Source organism: Mobula hypostoma, chromosome 9 (genome assembly GCF_963921235.1).
Source record: "Mobula hypostoma chromosome 9, sMobHyp1.1, whole genome shotgun sequence".
NCBI classification, from domain to species: Eukaryota; Metazoa; Chordata; class Chondrichthyes; order Myliobatiformes; family Myliobatidae; genus Mobula; species Mobula hypostoma.
In genome coordinates, this window is record NC_086105.1 from 84439758 (window position 1) to 84463275 (window position 23518).

Below are 23518 nucleotides of genomic sequence, written 5' to 3' on the forward strand. Positions count from 1 at the left end.
TAACAATACACAGTCAGTACTGGGACACACAATACTTGTTACAGATTTAGTCAGTACTGGAACACACAATACCTGTTACACATACACAGTCAGTACTGGGACACACAGTAGCTGTTACACATACACAGTCAGTACTGGGACACACAGTAGCTGTTACACATCCACAGTCAATACTGCGACCCAATCCCTAAAATACACACAGTGCCGAGGCACAGTTCCTGTTATACATGCAGTCAGTAGTTAGACATAAGTCCCTAAGAAGTAGGCGCAGAATTTATCCATCTGGCCCATTGTGACTGCTCCACCATTCAATTATGGCTGATCATTTTTCCCCTTCTTCTCGTAACCTTTGTTGCTATGTCCAATCAAGAACCTACCACGCTCTACCTTAAATACACCCAACAACCTGGCCTGCACAGCTGCCTATGGTAATAAATTCCACAAATTCACCACCCTCTGGCTTAAGAAATCTCTCTGCATCTCTGTTTTAAATGGACGCACCTCGATCCTGAGGCTGTGCTCCATTGTCCTATAACCCCACACCATGAGAAACATTCTCTCCACATCTACTCCATCTAGGCCTTTCAGCATTAGAAATATGACACGCCCCCGCCACCCCATCCTTCTAAATTTCAGTAACTATACACCGACAGCTATCAAACGTTCCACATACAATAACCTTTTCATTTCTGGAATCATCTTTGTGAACCTACTTCGAACCCTCTCCAAAGCCAGCAATCTTTTCTTAAATGAGGAGCCTAAAACTGTTCACAATACTCAAGGTGAGGCCTCACTGATGCCTTATAAAGCTTTAGCATCACATCCCTGCTCTTGTATTCCAGACCTCTTTAAATGAATGCTAACATTGCATTTGCCTTCCTCATCACTGACTCTACCTGCAAGTTAACCTTTAGATTGTTCTGCACAAGGACTCCCAAGTTCCTTTTGCATCTCAGATTTTTGGATTTTCTCCCCATTTAGAAAATAGTCTGCACATTTATTTCTGCTAGCAAAGTGCATGATCATGCGTTTTCCAACATTGTATCTCATTTGCTACTTTCTTGCCCATTCTCCTATCTGTCTAAGACCTTCTGCAGCCTACCTGCCACTCCATCGATCTTCATACCATCTGCAAACTTGGCAGCAAAGCCATCTGTTCCATCATATAAATCATTGATATACAACATAAAAATAAGCAGTCCCAACACTGACCCCTGTGGAACACCACTAGTCACTGGCAGCCAACCAGTAAAGGATCCTTTTATTCCCACTAATATACCACATCCACTGCATCCCCTTTACCTATCCTATTTGTAATCTCCTCAAAGAATTCCAACATCTTCCCAACCACTGAGGTCAGGCTAACTGGTCTATAATTTCCTTTCTGCTGCCTTCCTTCTTTCTTAAAGAGTGGAGTGACATTTGCAATTTTCCAGTCCTCTGGTACCGTGCCAGAGTAAAATGATCTTTGAAAGATCACTATGAATGCCTCCACAATCTCTGCCACTACCTTTTTCAGGACCCTTGGGTACAGTTCATCTGGTCCAGGTAACTTATGTACCCTTAGGTTATTCAGCCTTTTGAGCACCTTCTCTCTTGTAATCATAACTGCACTCACTTCTCTTCTCTCAACATCTGGCACATGGCTAGTGTCTTCCACAGTGAAGACTGATGCAAAATACTCATTTAGTTCATCTGCCATTTCCTTGTCCCCCATTATTATTTCTCCAGCCTCAATTTCTTGAGGTCCTATATCCACTCTCATCTCTCTTATTTTTTACATAGTCATAGTCATACTTTATTGATCCCAGGGGGAAATTGGTTTTCGTTACTGTTGCACCATAAATAATAAATAGTAATAGAACCATAAATAGTTAAATAGTAATATGTAAATTATGCCAGTAAGTTATGAAATAAGTCCAGGACCAGCCTATCGGCACAGGGTGTCTGACCCTCCAAGGGAGGAGTTGTAAAATTTGATGGCCACAGGCAGGAATGACTTCCTATGATGCTCTGTGCTGCATCTTGGAGGAATGAGTCTCTGGCTGAATGTACTCCTGTGCCCACCCAGTACATTATGAGACATTGACCAAGATGGCATGCAACTTGGACAGCATCCTCTTTTCAGACACCATCGTGAGAGAGTCCAGTTCCATCCCCACAACATCGCTGGTCTTACGAATAAGTTTGTTGATTCTGTTGGTGTCTGCTACCCTCAGCCTGCTGCCCCAGCACACAACAGCAAACATGATAGCACTGGCCACCACAGACTCGTAGAACATCCTCAGCATCGTCTGGCAGATGTTAAAGGACCTCAGTCTCCTCAGGAAATAGAGACGGCTCTGACCCTTCTTGTAGACAGGCTCAGTGTTCTTTGACCAGTCCAGTTTATTGACAATACGTATCCCCAGGTATTTGTAATCCTCCACCATGTCCACACTGACCCCCTGGATGAAAACAGGGGTCATCATACCTTAGCTCTCCTCAGGTCTACCACCAGCTCCTTAGTCTTTTTCACATTAAGCTGAAGATAATCCTGCTCACACCATGTGACTAAGTTTCCTATAGTAGCCCTGTACTCGACCTCATCTCCCTTGAAATACTTGAAAAAGCTTTTACTATCCATCTTGACATAGTTTGCTAGCTTGTTTCATCTTTTCCCTCCTGATGATTCTTTTAATTGCTCTCTCTAGGTTTTTAAAAGCTTCCCAATCGTCTGCCTTCCCACTAATTCTTGCTTTGTTGCATTTCTTTTATATTAGCTTCACTTTCCTTCTCAGCCATAGTTACACTATTTTGCCATTTTGAGTATTTCTTTGTTTTTGGAATACATCTGTCCTGCACCTTCCTCATTTTTCCTAGAAACTCATGCAATTGTTGCTCTGCTGTCATCCCTGCCAAGATCTCCTTCCAATTTACTTTGGCCAACTCCTCTCATACCACTGAAATTCCTTTTACTCCACTGAAATGCTGCTACATCAAACTTTACTTTCTCCCTATCAAATTTCAAGTTGAACTCAATCATATTGTGATCATGGCTTCCTTAGGGTTCTTTTACCTTAAGCTCCCTAGTCACCTCTGGTTCATTACCTAACACTCAATCCAGTATAACTGACCCCCAAGTAGGTTCAATGTTAAACTGCCCTAAAAAGCCTTTTCATAGGTATTCAACAAACTCACTCTCTTGCGATCCATTTCCAACCTGATTTTTCCAATCGACTTGTATGTTGAAATCTGCCATGACTATCATGGGAGATTAAGAGAAGTCTGGATAGATACATGGATAACAGAGGTATGGAGGGTTATGGTCCAGGTACAGGTAGGTGAGACAAGGCTCACACAGACTAGTTGGGCCAAAGAGCCTGATTCTGTGCTGTAGTGATCTATGACTCTAAATCTGTACTTTGTGATTGGCAACTTGAAATATTTCTATCTGCTAGTGATCTAACATTTGGTTTCACACACTCCACAAGAGGCAGATTCAACCGTGACAGAGAAAATTTCAAGGGCTTCGAAAACTATATTAAAAGAAAAACGATAGCAAGGGACAAAAGTGGTCATCTTAAAAATCCGTACCTTCATCTGTGCATGGAGCTGAAAGAGGTGGGGCAATGATTACTTTTTAGTATCTATATTTACTTGGGAGATAGACTATAGAACTGAGACAGATGAGTAGTGAGGTCATGGACTATATCCAGTTTATGGAAGAGGAGGTGCTTACTGTCTTGAGGTAAACTAGAGTGATACATCTCCAGGCAGAAATTGCAGGGGCCCTGGCAAAGATATTTAAAATGTTCTTTGCAGACAGAGGCAGTTAGGTTGATTGATGTCACAACTGGCAATGAACAGGTCAAAATTAACCCACAGTTTAATATATTTACTGGTTGGCACAGCCTGTTTCCACGAGAAATCTGAAAGCTAAAGACTAATCCTGCACTGAGTGTACCTTCATAAAAGCTGAATAAGTGAGCCAGCAATCTTAACATGGGTTTTCTTGACATACAATTTTTCTAAGAACTCAGGTACAAAATTGGATTAGATACTGTCTTTGTGGGAGAAGCCAGAGAGTGGTAGTAGATGGTTGCCTCTCTGATTGAAGGCCTGTGACTAGTGGAGTGTTGCAGAGATGGGTGCTGGGTCCATTGTTGTTTGTCATTAACATCAATGATCTTGATGATACTGTGCCACACTGGATCAGCAAATTTGCAGATGACACCAAGATTGGGAGTGTAGTGGACAGTAGCTATCATGGCTTGCATCGGGATCTGGACCAGATTGAGAAATGGACAGAAAAATGGCAGATGGAATTTAATGCAGAAAAGTGTAAGGTATTGAACTTCAGTTGGACTTACACGGGGTAGATCTTACACAGTGACTGGTAGGGCAGTGAGGAGTGTGGTAGAACAAAGGGATCTGGGAATACAGGTCCATAATTCATTGAAATTGGTATCACAGGTAGGTAGAGTTGTAAAGAAAAATTCTGGCACATTGGCCTTCGTAAATCAGAGTATTGAGTACAGGAAATAGGATGTTGTGTTGAAGTTGTATAAGATATTGGAGAGGCCTAATTTGGAGTATCGTGAGCAGTTTTGGTTACCTACCTACAGGAAAGATGTAAATCAGGTTGAAAGAGTGTGGGTTGAAAGGTTGAACAGGTTAGGACTTTATTCCTTGGAACATAAAAGATTGAGGGGAGATTTGACAGAGGTATACAAAATTATGAGGGGTATAGATAGGGTAAATGCAAACAGGCTTTTTTTCCACTGAGGTTGGGTGGGACTACAACCAGAGTTCATGTGTTAAGGGTGAAAGGTGAAAAGTTTAAGGGGAACATGAGGAGAAACCTCTTCTCTTAGAGGGTCGTGATAGCGTGGAACAAGCTGCCAGCACAGGTGGTACATGTGAGCTTGGTTTCAACACAAGAGAAGTTTGGATAGGTACGTGGATAGTAGAGGTATGGGGGGCAGGTAGATGGGATTAGGCAGTTTAAATTATTTGCATGGATTCAATGGGCTGAAAAGCTTGTTTCTGTGCTGTACTTTTCTATGACTCCTTGAACAGACTTTCTGAGTTCACAGTCAAGAATTTATCCAAGTATTTCATCAAGAAATATACAATTTATACAATAATTTTGATGCAGTTCTTGCTTCACAGAATCATATAAGGGCTAAAGCTGTCATTGTGTATCATTCCCAAATGAGGTTTTGTAGGACACTAGTCAGGCTGCACATGGAATACTGTCAACAGTTTAGGGCCCCATATTTCAGAAAGGATGTGTTGCCATCGCAGAGAGTCCAGAGGAGATTCATGAGGATATGAGGAGTGTTTGGTAGCTTTGGGCCTGTACTCACTGGAATTTGGAAGAATGCGGGGGGGATCTAATTGAAACTTACCGAATGTTGAACGGATTAGATAGGGTGGATGGGGAGAGTTTTCCTCTGGTGGGGATATCCAGAACTAAAGGGCATAGCCTCAAAATTGAGGGCATGACCTTTTAGAACAGAGGTAAGAAGGAATTTTTTTAGCCAGAGAGTAGTGACTGTGGAATGCTCTACCACAGAGGCCAAGTCCGAGAAATTTAAAGCAGTTGTCGTCTCCTGATCCATCAGGGCATCAAGGGATATGGTGAGAGGTCAGGTGTATGGGTTTGAATGGGATCTGGAATCAGCCATGATGAAATGGCAAAGTGGACTCAATGGGCTGAATGGCTTAATTCTGCTCCTATGTCTTATGGTCTTACTGTATCCCATTCTATAATAATGTTGAAAATCCTTACTCACTTGTTTTAATATTGTTTGAGGATCAGTGAATTCGAAAATGACATGAAGCTTTAGACATTGATGAAATGTCAGATAAAGACTCCGCATGTCACCTTCACCCATTAATGTCCTGAATGCCAACATTGTGTAAACCTGATAGCACATTTTATTCAGTGTAGCTGCTTCCTCTGCAGTTTTTTCTCTTTAATTTTATCGTGCCTGATCCCACTGGTCTGTGAGCATTCAATGAAGTGCAGATAACACATGCTGCAATAATCATCTCTTCATTGACAGCTTCTGCTTTCTGGCTTGACTGACACTAAGGGAAATAAGGCTGGACAGATAAGATACAGTGTTGTTCCCATTTACTGCGACTTTGGTGAAGTAGCCTTGGAGCTCAGAATTTAATTTGACTTGAGAACAGCAAGCAATTAGCATTCTGATGAGTGGGAGGTAATGGGACACAATTGCAAGGCAGGCTTTGCGTCTGTGCTGGATGATCTGACCAACCTCTTATGGCCAGCCTCCATAGTGCACCCTGTTACATCTCTAAGTTTAAACATAGGGCACTTATTTCTGATGTTGCACTGAGCCAGATGTTATTTGCAGCAACATGCTCCGTAGAAACCTAACTGCTGGAAATTACCTTTCACAGTTTCGCTCTGCTGGAAATTTTGCAGCTACCCCGCTTTACATTTGCAATCTCAGAGCAGAGTACTTACTCAACAAAGAACTTAGACATAAATTCATTCACAAGAAGTTGAGATTTTCAAATCCTTGCACATTCCAGATTTCCCAAGGTTACAAACAACAGGAATTCTGCAGATGCTGGAAATTCAAGCAACACACATCAAAGTTGCTGGTGAACGCAGCAGGCCAGGCAGCATCTCTAGGAAGAGGTACAGTCGACGTTTTAGGCCGAGACCCTTCGTCAGGACTAACTGAAGGAAGAGTTAGTAAGAGATTTGAAAGTGGGAGGCGGAGGGGGAGATCCAAAATGATAGGAGAAGACAGGAGGGGGAGGGATGGAGCCAAGAGATGGACTGGTGATTGGCAAAGGGGATACAAGAGGATCATAGGACAGGAGGTCCGGGAAGAAAGACAAGGTGGGGGGGAGGGGAACCCAGAGGATGGGCAAGGCGTATATTCAGAGGGACAGAGGGAGAAAAAGGAGAGTGAGAGAAAGAATGTGTGTATAAAAATAAATAACAGATGAGGTACGAGGGGGAGCTGGGGCATTAGTGGAAGTTAGAGAAGTCGATGTTCATGCCATCAGGTTGGAGGCTACCCAGATGGAATATAATGTGTTGTTCCTCCAACCTGAGTGTGGCTTCATCTTTACAGTAGAGGAGGCCGTGGATAGACATGTCAGAATGGGAATGGGATGTGGAATTAAAATGTGTGGCCACTGGGAGATCCTGCTTTATCTGGCGGACAGAGCGTAGGTGTTCAGCAAAGCGGTCTCCCAGTCTGCGTCGGGTCTCGCCAATATATAGAAGGCCACATCGGGAGCAGCGGACGCAGTATATCACCCCAGCCACACTCACAGGTGAAGTGTCGCCTCACCTGGAAGGACTGTTTGGGGCCCTGAATGGTGGTAAGGGAGGAAGTGTAAGGGCGGAAGTGTAAGGGCATGTGTAGCAATTGTTCCACTTACAAGGATAAGTGCCAGGAGGGAGATCAGTGGGGAGGGATGGGGGGGAACAAATGGACAAGAGAGTCGCGTAGGGAGTGATCCCTGCGGAAAGCAAGGTTACACATTGTTGAAACAGCCCAGTCTTTGCCTCAGAATGCTCATCAAAGCAGGAGCCAACACTTACCCCTTTACAAATGGACACAGCTTCTTTGGACATTGATTTGGGATAAGTTACATTATGCTCCATGATAGATTGGAAAAGCTCATCTTCATCCTCACCATCAAAAGGAGGCTGCAGGAAATGACGTATGAAAAGCAGCAATTAGACCAGTTACATAGATTTAATAAAGAGAGAGAAATCAGAACCTGCTGTCAAAAGGCGAAACCAAAAATTAAGAGCTGCAAGGACTCAGAAACAGATGCAAACATTCAGCTGGACAAATGCATCGAAACTTAGATCCAGAGACATGCATAAGTTCAGACAGATACTGTACATAAAACCAAACAGCCATGCACGCGCACGCATACTGTGTGTACACACACTCACTCAAATCTACACATAATCACCAGCTCCATGGTATTTATAAATTGCAAATTGCCAATTCTATTAATTTTTTTTCTTATAAAACATTCATCCCAAGTCCTTCTCTAAGTCAGAATAATCAAATTCTTACCTGTCCTGCCAGCATTTCATACAGTAATACTCCATAGGCCCACCAGTCCACTGACTTCCCATATGGTTGATAGGCAATGATCTGAAACGGCATGAGTTATTTTGTATTATAAGATGCCACATCAACAGAGTCTGCACCTGTTTGAAATATATCAAGATTTCAGTCAGCTTCTCCAAAAAAAGTGGAAGCAAGGCAGCTGGAGTTGTGTCAAACATGTTCACTCTGTGTCTACGTGCTCTCCCCTTGTGCTCATATTCAAAAGACAAATGGGTTGGCGGTTAACTCAATAGTGTAAGATGTTCCTGCTTTGTGAGAGAGATAGAATCTGGAGGTCAGGGTTGATGGGAATGTGGACACATGTGGTTGGACTGGATTCACAGACAATACTCTCTGTGACCAAGTATTCATCAGATGGACCAGAGCCAGTGTATGACATGCCAGGTCAGAATGGACAGCGTGGGCCAAAAGGTCGGTTTCCCTGCGATTGACTCTCCCACCAGATAACGTATTACAGAAGCACAGAGAGGTTAGGCAAAAAGAGCTTCCACAAATCAGTGGAAATAAGCGCAACTACTGCAAAAGCCTGATGCAGCCTGATTCCAAAGTGATAACGCTCCAGTTCATGACACAGACCTGAAGCACAATGATAATCCACCAGCATATTCAGCAAGACTGTGACTCTGACCATGAGATGTCCTAAAGCAGAGACAATGGCAGCAGCTGACAGTAAGCAGCGGGATCACACTGGAGAGCACCCATTGGTGTGACCAACACAACCAGGAGCACACTGCACGGATCACAGCAGTGTGACCAACACAACCAGTACTACACAGCAGCGTCAGCAACACAACAAGGACCACACAGCACTGACCACAGCAATGTGATCAACACAACCAGGATAACAGCACTGACCACAGCAGTGTGACCAACACAACCAGGATAACAGCACTGACCACAGCAGTGTGACCAACACAACCAAAACCAGTTAACTCTGATCACAGCAGTGTGACCAACACAACCAGTACTACACAGCAGCGTGACCAAAACAACCAGTACTACACAGCAGCGCCAGCAACACAACCAGAACCACACAGCACTGACCACAGCAATGTGATCAACACAACCAGGATAACAGCACTGACCACAGCAATGTGATCAACACAACCAGGATAACAGCACTGACCACTGCAGTGTGACCAACACAACCAGGATAACTGCACTGACCACAGCAGTGTGACCAACACAACCAAAACCAGTTAACTCTGATCACAGCAGTGTGACCAACACAACCAGGAGCACAGAGCACTGACCACAGCAATGTGATCAACACAACCAGAACCACACAGCACTGACCACAGCAGTGTGACCAACACAACCAAAACCAGTTAACTCTGATCACAGCAGTGTGACCAACACAACCAGGACCACACAGCACTGACCACAGCAATGTGACCAACACAACCAGGATAACAGCACTGACCACAGCAGTGTGACCAACACAACCAGGATAACAGCACTGACCACAGCAATGTGATCAACACAACCAGGATAACAGCACTGACCACAGCAGTGTGACCAACACAACCAGGATAACTGCACTGACCACAGCAGTGTAACCAACACAACCAGAACCACACAGCACTGACCACAGCAGTGTGACCAACACAACCAAAACCAGTTAACTCTGATCACAGCAGTGTGACCAACACAACCAGGAGCACAGAGCACTGACCACAGCAGTGTGATCAACACAACGAGGATAACACTGACCATAGCAGTGTGACCAACAGAACTAGGAAAACAGCACTGACTACAGCAGTGTGACCAACACAACGAGGATAACAACACTGACCATAGCATTGTGACCAACAGAACTAGGAAAACAGCACTGACTACAGCAGTGTGACCAACACAACAAGAACCACACAGGAATGACCACAGGAGTGTTGACCAACACAAACAGGATAACAGTACAGGTGTCCCCCGCTTTTTGAATGTTCAATTTACGACAGCTCGCTGTTACGAAAGGCCTACATTAGTTACCTTTTTTTGCTAACAGAAGATGTATTCACTGTTACGAGAAAAGGCTAGCGCGCGCCTCAAGCAGCCAAGCTGCACCCCCGGAACTGCATTCTAACCAGCATCGCTTAAACATGTGCCTGTGAGCATCTGTGATTTTTGTCAATTTATTTTGAGCATCCGTTTGCAAGATGAGTTCGAAGGTATCGGAAAAGACTAAAAGAGCTCGTAAGGGTGTTACACTTAGCGTAAAACTAGACATAATTAAGCATTTCGATCGTGGCGAACAATAGTGGCGTCGCCTCTGATCTGGGCCGACATTTACGTTCCAGGTGGCACCCAATTAATTGGCTTGTTTATTTCAGCTTTTTTTTCTTAAAGATGTGCTGGGTGCGTCCTGGCTACCGCTGCACCCATGCATGCTTTGCAGATCGGCATCGGTCTGCGACCTAGAGGTTGGGATCCACTGCACCACCCCAACCTCCGACCACCCAGCCTAACACAACATCATCACTGTGCTTGGCGCTGTCCTCCTGATTCCAGTAAGTGATTCTACACTGTACAGACATTATTTCTACTTTCTGTAGGCTGTGTATTTTTATGTGTTATATGGTATGATTTGGCTGCTTCATAGCTTAACGGTTACTGGAGGGAGTGTTTCTGCCCAGATCGCTTGCGTGAGATTTTTGCTACGGTGGACAGTGCGGCAATGATTGGAGAAAAGTATTTCTGCTTTATATAGGCTGTGCATTTATCATATCATTCCTGCTTTTACTATACGTTACTGTTATTTTAGGGATTATGTGTTATTTGGCATGATTTGGTAGGTTCTTTTTTGGGTCTGCGAACGCTCACAAATTTCCCCCCCAAAAAATGGTAATTGCTTCTTCACTTTATGATATTCTGGCTTACGAAGTGTTTCATAGGAATGCTCTACCTTAGGATGGTGGGGGAAACCTGTACTGACCACAGCGGTGAGACCAAAACAACCAGAATCACACAGCACTGACCACAGCAAGTGTGATCAAAACAACCAGGACCACACTACACTGACCACAGCAGTGTGACCAGGACAACAGCAGTGTGATCAGCACAACAAGGAGAACAGCACTGACCAAGGCAGTGCAAAAACACAACCAGGTCCACACAGAAGTGACAGCAGTGTGACCAATACAACCTGGATAACAGCACTGACCGCAGCAGTGTGACCAACACAACCAGGATAACTGCACTGACCACAGCAGCGTGACCAACACAACCAGGACCACACAGCATTGACCATAACAGTGTGACCAGCACATCAAAGAGAACAGCACTGACCACAGCAGTGTGACCAACACAAACAGGACTTCACAGCACTGACCACAGCAGCGTGACCAACATAATGAGGAAAACAGCATTGGCCATAGCATTGTGACCAACACAACTAGGAAAACAGTACTAACCACAGCAGCGTGACCAACACAACCAGCATAACAGCACTGACCACAGCAGTGTAACCAACACAACCAGAGCAACACAGCACAGACCACAGCAGTGTGACCAACACAACCAAAACCAGTTAACTATGATCACAGCAGTGTGATCAACACAGCCAGGACAAAAGCATTGACCACAGCAGTGTGACCAACACAACCAGGACAACAGCATTGACAACAGCAGTGTGATCAGCACAACAAGGAGAACAGCACTGACCAAGGCAGTGCAAAAACACAACCAGGTCCACACAGAAGTGACAACAGCAGTGTGACCAATACAACCTGGATAACAGCACTGACCGCAGCAGTGTGACCAACACAACCAGGATAACTGCACTGACCACAGCAGCGTGACCAACACAACCAGGATAACCGCACTGACCACAGCAGTGTAACCAACACAACCAGAACCACACAGAACTGACCACAGCAGTGTGACCAACACAACCAGGACCACACAGCATTGACAACAACAGTGTGACCAGCACATCAAAGAGAACAGCACTGACCACAGCAGTGTGACCGACACAACCAGGATAATAGCACTGACCACAGCAGTGTGACCAACACAACCAAAACCAGTTAACTATGATCACAGCAGTGTGATCAGCACAGCCAGGACAACAGCATTGACCACAGCAGTGTGACAAACACAACCAGGATAACAGTACTGACCATTGGAGTGTGACCCACACAACCAGAACCACACAGCCCTGACCACAGCAGTGTGATGAACACGACCAGCACCACACAGAACTGACCACAACAGTGTGACCGACACAACCAGGACAACAGCATTAACCACAGCAGTGTGACCAGCACAACAAGGAGAAAAGCACTGACCACAGCAGTGTGACCAACACAACCAGGACCACACAGAAATGACCACAGCAGTGTGAGCAACAAAACAAGGAACATACATCACTGACTACAGCAGTATGACCAACACAAACAGGACCACACAGCACTTACTGCAGCAGTATGACCAACACAAACAGGACGACACAGCACTGACCACAGCAAGGTGACCAATTCAACCAGAACCACACAGAACTGACCACAGAATTGACCAACACCACCAAAACCAGATAGCTCTGATCACATCAGTGTGACCAACACAACCAGGGTAACTGCACTGACCACAGCAGTGTGACCAACACAACAAAGAGAACAGCACTGACCAAGGCACTGCAAAAACACAACTAGGACCACACAGCAGTGACAACAGCCATGTGACCAATACAACCCGGATAACAGCACTGACCACAATAGTGTGATTAATACAACCAGGATGACAGCATTGTGATCAACTCAACCAGGATAACAGCACTGTGATCAACTCAACCAGGACCACACAACACTGACCACAGCAGTGTGACCAACACAACCCAGATAACAGCACTGACCACAGCAGTGTGACCAACACAACCAGGATAACAGCACTGACAACAGCAGTGTGACCAGCACAACCAGGAGAACAGCACTGACAAAGGTAGTGCAAAAGCACAACCAGGAACACACAGCACTGACAACAGCAGTGTGACCAACACAACCCAGATAACAGCACTGACAACAGCAGTGTGACCAATACTACCAGGATAACAGCACTGACCACAGCAGTGTGACCAACACAACCAGGAGAACTGCACTGACCACAGCGGTGTAATCAACACAACCAGGAGCAGACAGCACTGACCACAGCAGTGTGACCAACACAACGAGGATAACAGCACTGCACACAGCAGTCTGACCAAGACGACTAGGAAAACAGCACTGACCACAGCAGTGTGACCAACACAACCCAGATAATAGCACAGACCACAGCAGTGTGACCAAATCAAACAGAACCACACGGCACTGCCCATAACACTGTGACCAACACAACCAAAACCAGATAGCTCTGATCACAGCAGTGTGATCAACACATGCTGTACAACACCATTAACCAGAAAAGCGTAACCAAGACAACCAGGATATCAACACTGACCAGAGCAGTGTGATTAAAACACCCGAGATATCAGCACTACCCACAGCAGTGTGACCAGTAGAACCAGAACCACACACGACTGACCACAGCAGTGTAACCAACACAACCAGGACCACACAGCATTGACCACAGCAGTGTGACCAACAGAATGAGAAAAGCAGCACTGACCACAGCAGTGTGACCAACACAACCAGGATAACAGCACTGACCACAGCAGTGTGATTAAAACACCCAAGATATCAGCACCACCCACAGCAGTGTGACCAGTAAAACCAGAAGCACACAGCACTGGCCACAGCAGTATGACCAACACAACCAGGACCACACAGCACTGACCACAGCAGTGTGACCAACACAATGAGGAAAGCAGCACTGACCATGACAGTGTGACCAACAAAACCCAAAGAACAGCATTGACCACAGCAGTGTGACCAACACAAACAGGACTACACTTCACTGACTACAACAGCATGACCGAAACAAACATAACAACACGGAACTGCCCACAACAGTGTGACCGACACAACCAGGAGCACACAGCACTAACCACAGCAGTGTGACCAACACAAACAGGATAACAGCATTGACCACAGCAGTTTGACCAGCACAAAAAGGAGAACAGCACTGACAAAGGCAGTGCAGACAACACAACCAGGACCACACAGCACTGACAACAGCAGTGTGACCGACACAATCAGAACTACACAGCACTGACCACAGCATTGTGAACAACACAACCCGGATAACAGCACTGACCACAGTAGTGTGACCAACAGAACCAGGTTAACTGTACTGACCACAGCAGTGTGACCAACACAACCAGGATAACTGCACTGACCACAGCAGTGCGACCAAGACAACCAGAACCACACTGCTCCGACCACAGCAGTGCAAACAACACAGCCAGGATCACACAGCACTGACAACAGCAGTGTGACCGACACAACCAGAACTACACAGCACTGACTACAGTAATGTGATCAACACAACCAGGACAACAACATTGACCACAACAGTGTGACCGAAACAAACAGAACCACACGGCACTGCCCATAACATTGTGAACAACACAACCAAAACCAGATAGCTCTGATCACAGCAGTGTGATCAACACAAGCTGTACAACAGCACCGACCAGAAAAGTGTAACCAAGACAACCAGGATTACAGCACTGACCACAGCAGCGTGATTAAAACACCCAAGATATCAGCACTACCCATAGCAGTGTGACCAGTAAAACCAGAACCACACAGCACTGGCCACAGCAGTATGACCAACACAACCAGGACCACACAGCACTGACCACAGCAGTGTGACCAACACAATGAGGAAAGCAGCACTGACCATGACAGTGTGACCAACACAACCCAAAGAACAGCATTGACCACAGCAGCGTGATTAAAATACCCAAGATATCAGCACTACCCACATAGTGTGACCAGTAGAACCAGAAACACACAACACTGACCACAGCCGTGTGACCAACACAACCAGGACCACACAGCACTGACCACAGCAAGGTGACCAACACAACCAGGATAACAGCACTGACCAGAGCAGTGTGACCAATACAACCAGAACCACACAGAACTGACCACAGCAGTGTGACAAACATAACCAAAACCAGATAGCTCTGATCACATGAGGGTGATCAACACAACTAGGAAAATAGCACTGACCATAGCAGTGTGATCAGCAGAACCCAAATAACAGCACTGACCACAGCAGTGTGATCAACACAACCAGGACAACAGCATTGACAACAGCAGTGAGACCAGCACAACAAGGAGAACAGCACTGACCAAGGCAGTGCAAAAGCACAACCAGGACCACACAGCAGTGACAACAGCAGAGTGACCAATACAACCCGGATTACAACACTGACCACAGCAGTGTGATCAACACAACCAGGACCACACAGTCATGACAACAGCAGTGTGACCTATACAACCCGGATAACAGCACTCACCACGGTAGTGTGATCAACACAACTAGGATAACAGCACTGACCACAGCAGCGTGACCAACACAACCCAGATAACAGCACTTACCACAGCAATGTGATCAACACAACCAGGATAACAGCATGGACCACAGCAGTGTAACCAAAACAAATAGGACCACACTGCACTGGCTGCAACAGCATGACTGAAACAAACATAACCACATGGAACTGCCCACAACAGTGTGACCTACACAACAAGGAGCACACAGCACTAACCACAGCAGTGTGATTAACACAAACAGGACCACACAGCACTGACCACAGCAGTGTGACCAAGACAACCAGAACCACACTGCTCTGACCACAGTAACGTTACCAACACAATCAAGTCAACAGCATTGACCACAGCAGCTTGACCAGCACAAGAAGGAGAACAGCACTGACCAAGGCAGTGCAAACAACACAACCAGGACCACACAGCACTGACAACAGCAGTGTGATCAACACAACCAGGACAACAGCACTGACCACAGCGGTGTGACCAACACAACCAGCACCACACAGCACTGACCACAGCAAGGTGACCAATACAACCAGAACCACACAGAACTGACACAGCAGTGTGACAAACACAACCAAAACCAGATAGCTTTGATCACATGAGGGTGATCAACACAGTAGGAAAACAGCACTGACCATAGCAGTGTGACCAACACAACCGAGATAACAGCACTGACCACAGCAGTGTGACCAACACAAACAGGACTACACTGCACTGACCACAACAGCATGACCGAAACAAACATAACCACGCGGAACTGCCCACGACAGTGTGACCGACAAAACCAGGAGCACACAGCACTAACCACAGCACTGTGACCAACACAAACAGGACCACACAGCACTGACCACAGCAGCGTGACCAATACAACGAGGAAAACAGCACTGACCACAGCAGTGTGACCAAGAAAACCAGAATCACACTGCTCTGACCATAGCAATGTGGCCAACACAACCAGGACAACAGCATTGACCACAGCCGTGTGACCAACACAACCAGGATGACTGCACTGACCATAGCAGTGCAACCAAGACAACCAGAACCACACTGCTCTAACCACAGTAGTGTCACCGACACAACCAGAACTACACAGCACTGACTACAGCAGTGGGACCAACACAACCAGAACAACAGCATTGACCACCGCTGTGTGAGCATTACACCTAGAACCACACAGCACAGACCACAGCATTGAGATCAACACTATCAGAAACACAAAGCACTCACCACAGCAGTGTGACCGAAAGAAACAGAACCACACGGTACTGCCCATAACATTGTGACCAACACAACCAGAACCAGATAGCTCTGATCACAGCAGTGTGATCAACACAAGTTGTACAACAGCATTGACCAGAAAAGTGTGACCAAGACCACCAGGATAACAGCACTGACCACAGCAGTGTGATAAAAACGACCAAGATATCAGCACTACCCACAGCAGTGTGACCAGTAGAACCAGAACCACACAGCACTGACCACAGCAGTGTGACCAATACAACCAGGACCACACAGCACTGACCAGAGCAGTGTGACCAACACAACCAGAACTACACAAAACTGACCACAGCAGTGTGACCAATACAATCAGGATAACAGTACTGACCACAGCCGTTTGACCAACACAACCAGGACTACACAGCACTGACCACAGCAGTGTGACCAACACACCCAAAACCAGATAGCTCTGATCACATCAGGGTGATGCACACACAGGATAACAGCACTGACGACAGTAGTGTGACAAACACAACCAGGACCACACAGCACTGATCACAGCAGTGTGACCAACACAACTAGGAAAATAGCACTGACCACAGCAGTGTGACCAACACAACCCAGATAATAGCACTGACCACAGCAGTGTGATCAACACTACCAGGACAACAGCACTGCCCATAGCAGTGTGACCAACACAACCCAGATAACAGCACTGACCACAGCAATGTGATCAACACAACCAGGATAACAGCACTGCCCACAGCAGTGTGACCAACACAAATAGGACTACACTGCACTGGCTACAGCAGCATGACCGAAACAAACATAACCACATGGAACTGCCCACAACAGTGTGACCTACACAACAAGGAGCACAGAGCACTAACCATAGCAGTGTGACTAACACAAACAGGACCACACAGCACTGACCACAGCAGTGTGACCAAGACAACCAGAACCACACTGCTCTGACCACAGTAACATTACCAACACAATCAGGACAACAGCATTGACCACAGCAGCTTGACCAGCACAAGAAGGAGAACAGCACTGACAACAGTAGTGTGACCGACACAACCAGAACTACACAGCAGTGTGACCAAAACAACCAGGATAACTGCACTGACCACAGCAGTATGACCAAGACAACCAGAACCACACTGCTCTGACCACAGAATGTAACCAACACAAGCAGGACAACAGCATTGACAACAGCAGTGCGACCAACACAACCAAAACTACACAACACTGACAACAGCGGTGTGACCAACACAACCAGCACCGCACAGCACTGACCACAGCAAGGTGACCAACACAACCAGGATAACAGCACTGACCACAGCAGTGTGATCAACATAACCAGAACCACACAGAACTGACCACAGCAGTGTGACCAACACAACCAAAACCAGATAGCTCTGATCACATCAGGGTGATGAACACAACCAGGATAACTGCACTGACCATAGCAGTGTGACCATTACAACCAGAACCACACAGCATTGACCACAACAGTGTGACTGACAAAACCAGGAGCACACAGCACTAACCACAGCACTGTGACCAACACAAACAGGATTACATAGCGCTGACCACAGCAGTGTGATCAACACCACCAGAACCAGACACCACTGACCATAGCAGTGTGACAAACACAACCAAAACCAGACAGCTCTGATCACAGCACTTACCACAGTAATGTGACCAACACAACCAGGATAACTGCACTGACCACAGTAATGTGACCAACACAACCAGGATAACTGCACTGACCACAGCAGTGATCAACAGAACCAAGACAACAGCATTGACCATAACTATGTGTCCAATACAACCAGAGCCACACAGCACTGGCCACAGCATTGAGACCAACACAAACAGGACCATACTGCACTGACCACAATACCGTGACTGAAACAAACACAACCACACGGAACTGCCCACGAAAGTGTGACCGACACAACCAGGAGCACACAGCACTAACCACAGCAGTGTGACCAACACAAACAGGATAACAGCATTGACCACAGCAGTGTGACCAACACAACCAAAACTACACAACACTGACCACAGCGGTGTGACCAACACAACCAGCACCACACAGCACTGACCACAGCAAGGTGACCAACACAACCAGGATAACAGCACTGACCACATCAGTGTGACCAATACAACCAGAACCACACAGAACTGACACAGCAGTGTGACAAACACAACCAAAACCAGATAGCTTTGATCACATGAGGGTGATGAACAGAGTCAGGAAAACAGCACTGACAACAGCAGAGTGACCAACACAACTAGGAAAACAGCACTGACCATAGCAGTGTGACCAACACAACCCAGATAACAGCACTGACCACAGCAGTGTGATCAACACAACCAGGATAACAGCACTGACCACAGCAGTGTGACCAACACAAACAGGACTACACTGCACTGACCACAACAGCGTAACCAATACAACAAGGAAAACCGCACTGACCACAGCAGTGTGACCAAGACAACCAGAACCACACTGCTCTGACCAAAGCAATGTGGCCAACACAACCAGAACAACAGCATTGACCACAGCAGTGTGACCAACACAACCAGGATAACTGCACTGACCATAGCAGTGCGACCAAGACAACCAGAACCACACTGCTCTAACCACAGTAGTGTGACCGACACAACCAGAACTACACAGCACTGACTACAGCAGTGTGACCAACACAACACAGATAACAGCACTGACCACAGCAGTGTGACCAACACAACCAGGACAACAGCATTGACCACCGCTGTGTGACCATTACACCCAGAACCACACAGCACAGACCACAGCATTGAGACCAACACTATCAGAAACACAAAGCACTAACCACAGCAGTGTGACTGAAAGAAACAGAACCACACGGCACTGCCCAAAACATTGTGACCAACACAACCAAAACCAGATAGCTCTGATCACAGCAGTGTGATCATCACAAGTTGTACAACAGCATTGACCAGAAAAGTGTGACCAAGACCACCAGGATTACAGCACTGACCACAGCAGCGTGATTAAAACACCCAAGATATCAGCACTACCCATAGCAGTGTGACCAGTAGAACCAGAACCACACAGCACTGACCACAGCAGTGTGACCAACACAACCAGAACTACACAACACTGACCACAGCAGTGTGACCAACACAACCAGGATAACAGCACTGACCATAGCAGTGTGACCAACACAACCAAAACCAGATAGCTCTGATCACATCAGGGTGATGAACACAACCAGGATAACAGCACTGACCACAGCAGTGTGACCAACACAACCAGGACAACAGCATTGACCACCGTTGTGTGATCATTACACCCAGAACCACACAGCACAGACCACAGCATTGAGACTAACACTATCAGAAACACAAAGCACTAACCACAGCAGTGTGACCGAAAGAAACAGAACCACACGGCACTGCCCATAACATTGTGACCAACACAACCAAAACCAGATAGCTCTGATCACGGCAGTGTGATCAACATAAGTTGTACAACATCATTGACCAGAAAAGTGTGACCAAGACCACCAGGACCACACAGAAATGACCACAGCAGTGTGACTAACACAACCAAAACCAGTTAACTCTGACCACAGCAGTGTGACAAACACAACCAGGATAACAGCACTGACCATTGGAGTGAGACCGACACAACCAGAACCACACAGCACTGACCAAAGCAGTGTGACCAACACAACCAGCACCACACAGAACTGCCCACAACAGTGTGACTGACACAACCAGGAGCACACAGCACTAACCACAGTAGTGTGGCCAACACAAACAGGATTACACAGCACTGACCACAGCAGTGTGACAAACACAACCAAAACCAGACAGCTCTGATCACAGCACTGACCACAGTAGTGTGGCCAACACAAACAGGATTACACAGCACTGACCACAGTAGTGTGACAAACACAACCAAAACCAGACAGCTCTGATCACAGCACTGACCACAGTAGTGTGGCCAACACAAACAGGATTACACAGCACTGACCACAGTAGTGTGACAAACACAACCAAAACCGGACAGCTCTGATCACAGCACTGACCACAGTAGTGTGACCAACACAACCAGGATAACTGCACTGACCACAGCAGTCTGACCAACACAACCAGAACCAGGCGCCACTGACCACAGCAGTGTGACAAACACAATCAAAACCAGACAGCTCTGATCACAGCACTGACCACAGTAGTGTGACCAACACAACCAAGATAACTGCACTGACCACAGCAGTCTGACCAACACAACCAGGATAACTGCACTGACCACAGCAGTGAGCAACAGAACCAAGACAACAGCATTGACCATAACTGTGTTCCAATACAACCAGAGCCACACAGCACTGGCCACAGCATTGAGACTAACACAAACAGGACCATACTGCACTGACCACAATACCGTGACTGAAACAAACACAACCACACGGAACTGCCCACGAAAGTGTGACCGACACAACCAGGAGCACACAGCGCTAACCGCAGCAGTGTGACCAACACAAACAGGATAACAGCATTGACCACAGCAGTATGACCAGCACAACAAGCAGAACAGCACTGACCAAGGCAGTGCAAACAACACAACACGGACCACACAGCACTGACAACAGCAGTGTGACCGACACAACCAGAACTACACAGCACTGACCACAGCATTGTGAACAACACAACCCGGATAACAGCACTGACCACAGTAGTGTGACCAACAGAACCAGGTTAACTGTACTGACCACAGCAGTGTGACCAACACAACCAGGATAACTGCACTGACCACAGCAGTGCAACCAAGACAACCAGAACCACACCGTTCTGACCACAGCAATGTAACCAACACAACCAGGACAACAGCATTGACAACAGCAGTGTGACCAGCACAACAAGAAGAGAAGCACTGACCACAGCAATGTGATCAACACAACCAGGACAACAGCATTGATCACAGCAGTGTGACCCAAACAAACAGAACCACACGGCACTGCCCATAACATGGTGACCAACACAACCAAAACCAGATAGCTCTGATCACAGCAGTGTGATCAACACAAACTGTACAACAGCACAAAAGTGTAACCAAGACAGCCAGGATTACAGCACTGACCACACCAGTGTGATTAAAACAACCAAGATATCAGCACTACCCACACAGCGTGACCAGTAGAACCAGAAACACACAGCACTGACCACAGCAGTGTGACCAACGCAACCAAAACTACACAACACTGACCACAGCCGTGTGACCAACACAACCAGGATCACACAGCACTGACCACTGCAAGGTGACCAACACAACCAGGATAACAGCACTGACCAGAGCAGTGTGACCAATACAACCAGAACCACACAGAACTGACCACAGCAAGAGTGACAAACACAACCAAAACCAGATAGCTCTGATCACATGAGGGTGATGAACAGAGTCAGGAAAACAGCACTGACCACAGCAGAGTGACCAAAACAACTAGGAAAATAGCACTGACCATAGCAGTGTGACCAACACAACCCAGATAACAGCACTGACCACTGCAGTGTGATCAACACAACCAGGATAACAGCACTGCCCACAGCAGTGTGACCAACACAAACAGGACTACACTGCATTGACCACAACAGCATGACCGATACAAACATAACCACACAGAACTGCCCACAACAGCACTAACCACAGCGCTGTGACCAACACAAGCAGGACCACATAGCACTGACAACAGTAGTGTGACCGACACAACCAGAACTACACAGCACTGACTACAGCAGTGTGACCGACACAATCAGAACTACACAGCACTGACCACAGCATTGTGAACAACACAACCCGGATAACAGCACTGACCACAGTAGTGTGACCAACAGAACCAGGTTAACTGTACTGACCACAGCAGTGTGACCAACACAACCAGGATAACTGCACTGACCACAGCAGTGCGACCAAGACAACCAGAACCGCACTGCTCCGACCACAGCAATGTAACCAACACAACCAGGACAACAGCATTGATCACAGCAGTGTGACCCAAACAAACAGAACCACACGGCACTGTCCATAACATGGTGACCAACACAACCAAAACCAGATAGCTCTGATCACAGCAGTGTGATCAACACAAGCTGTACAACAGCACAAAAGTGTAACCAAGACAACCAGGATTACAGCACTGACCACACCAGTGTGATTAAAACAACCAATATATCAGCACTACCCACACAGTGTGACCAGTAGAAACAGAAATACACAGCACTGACCACAGCAGTGTGACCAACACAACCAAAACTACACAACACTGACCACAGCCGTGTGACCAACACAACCAGGATCACACAGCACTGACCACAGCAAGGTGACCAACACAATCAGGATAACAGCACTGACCAGAGCAGTGTGACCAATAAAACCAGAACCACACAGAACTGACCACAGCAGTGTGACAAACACAACCAAAACCAGATAGCTCTGATCACATGAGGGTGATTAACACCATCAGGAAAGCAGCACTGACCACATTAGAGTGACCAACACAACTAGGAAAATAGCACTGACCATAGCAGTGTGACCAACACAACGCAACCCAGATAACAGCACTGACCACAGCAGTGTGATCAACACAACCAGGATAACAGCACTGACCACAGCAGTGTGATCAACACAAACAGGACCACACAGCAGTGACAACAGCAGTGTGACCAATGCAGCCCGGATAACAG

General features: G+C 46.6%; 1 protein-coding gene across 1 annotated transcript in view; it reads right to left on the bottom strand.

The window, feature by feature from the left end:
• Positions 1-23518, bottom strand: part of LOC134351826 (protein kinase C beta type) — a 405871-nt gene that overhangs the window by 29137 nt on the left and 353216 nt on the right. The window contains exons 14-15 of the mRNA XM_063058567.1: positions 8070-8150; positions 7580-7687 (exon numbers count right to left, since the gene is read on the bottom strand). Coding sequence (XP_062914637.1) covers positions 7580-7687; positions 8070-8150 — 189 coding nt within the window. The remainder of the gene's footprint in view (positions 1-7579; positions 7688-8069; positions 8151-23518) is intronic.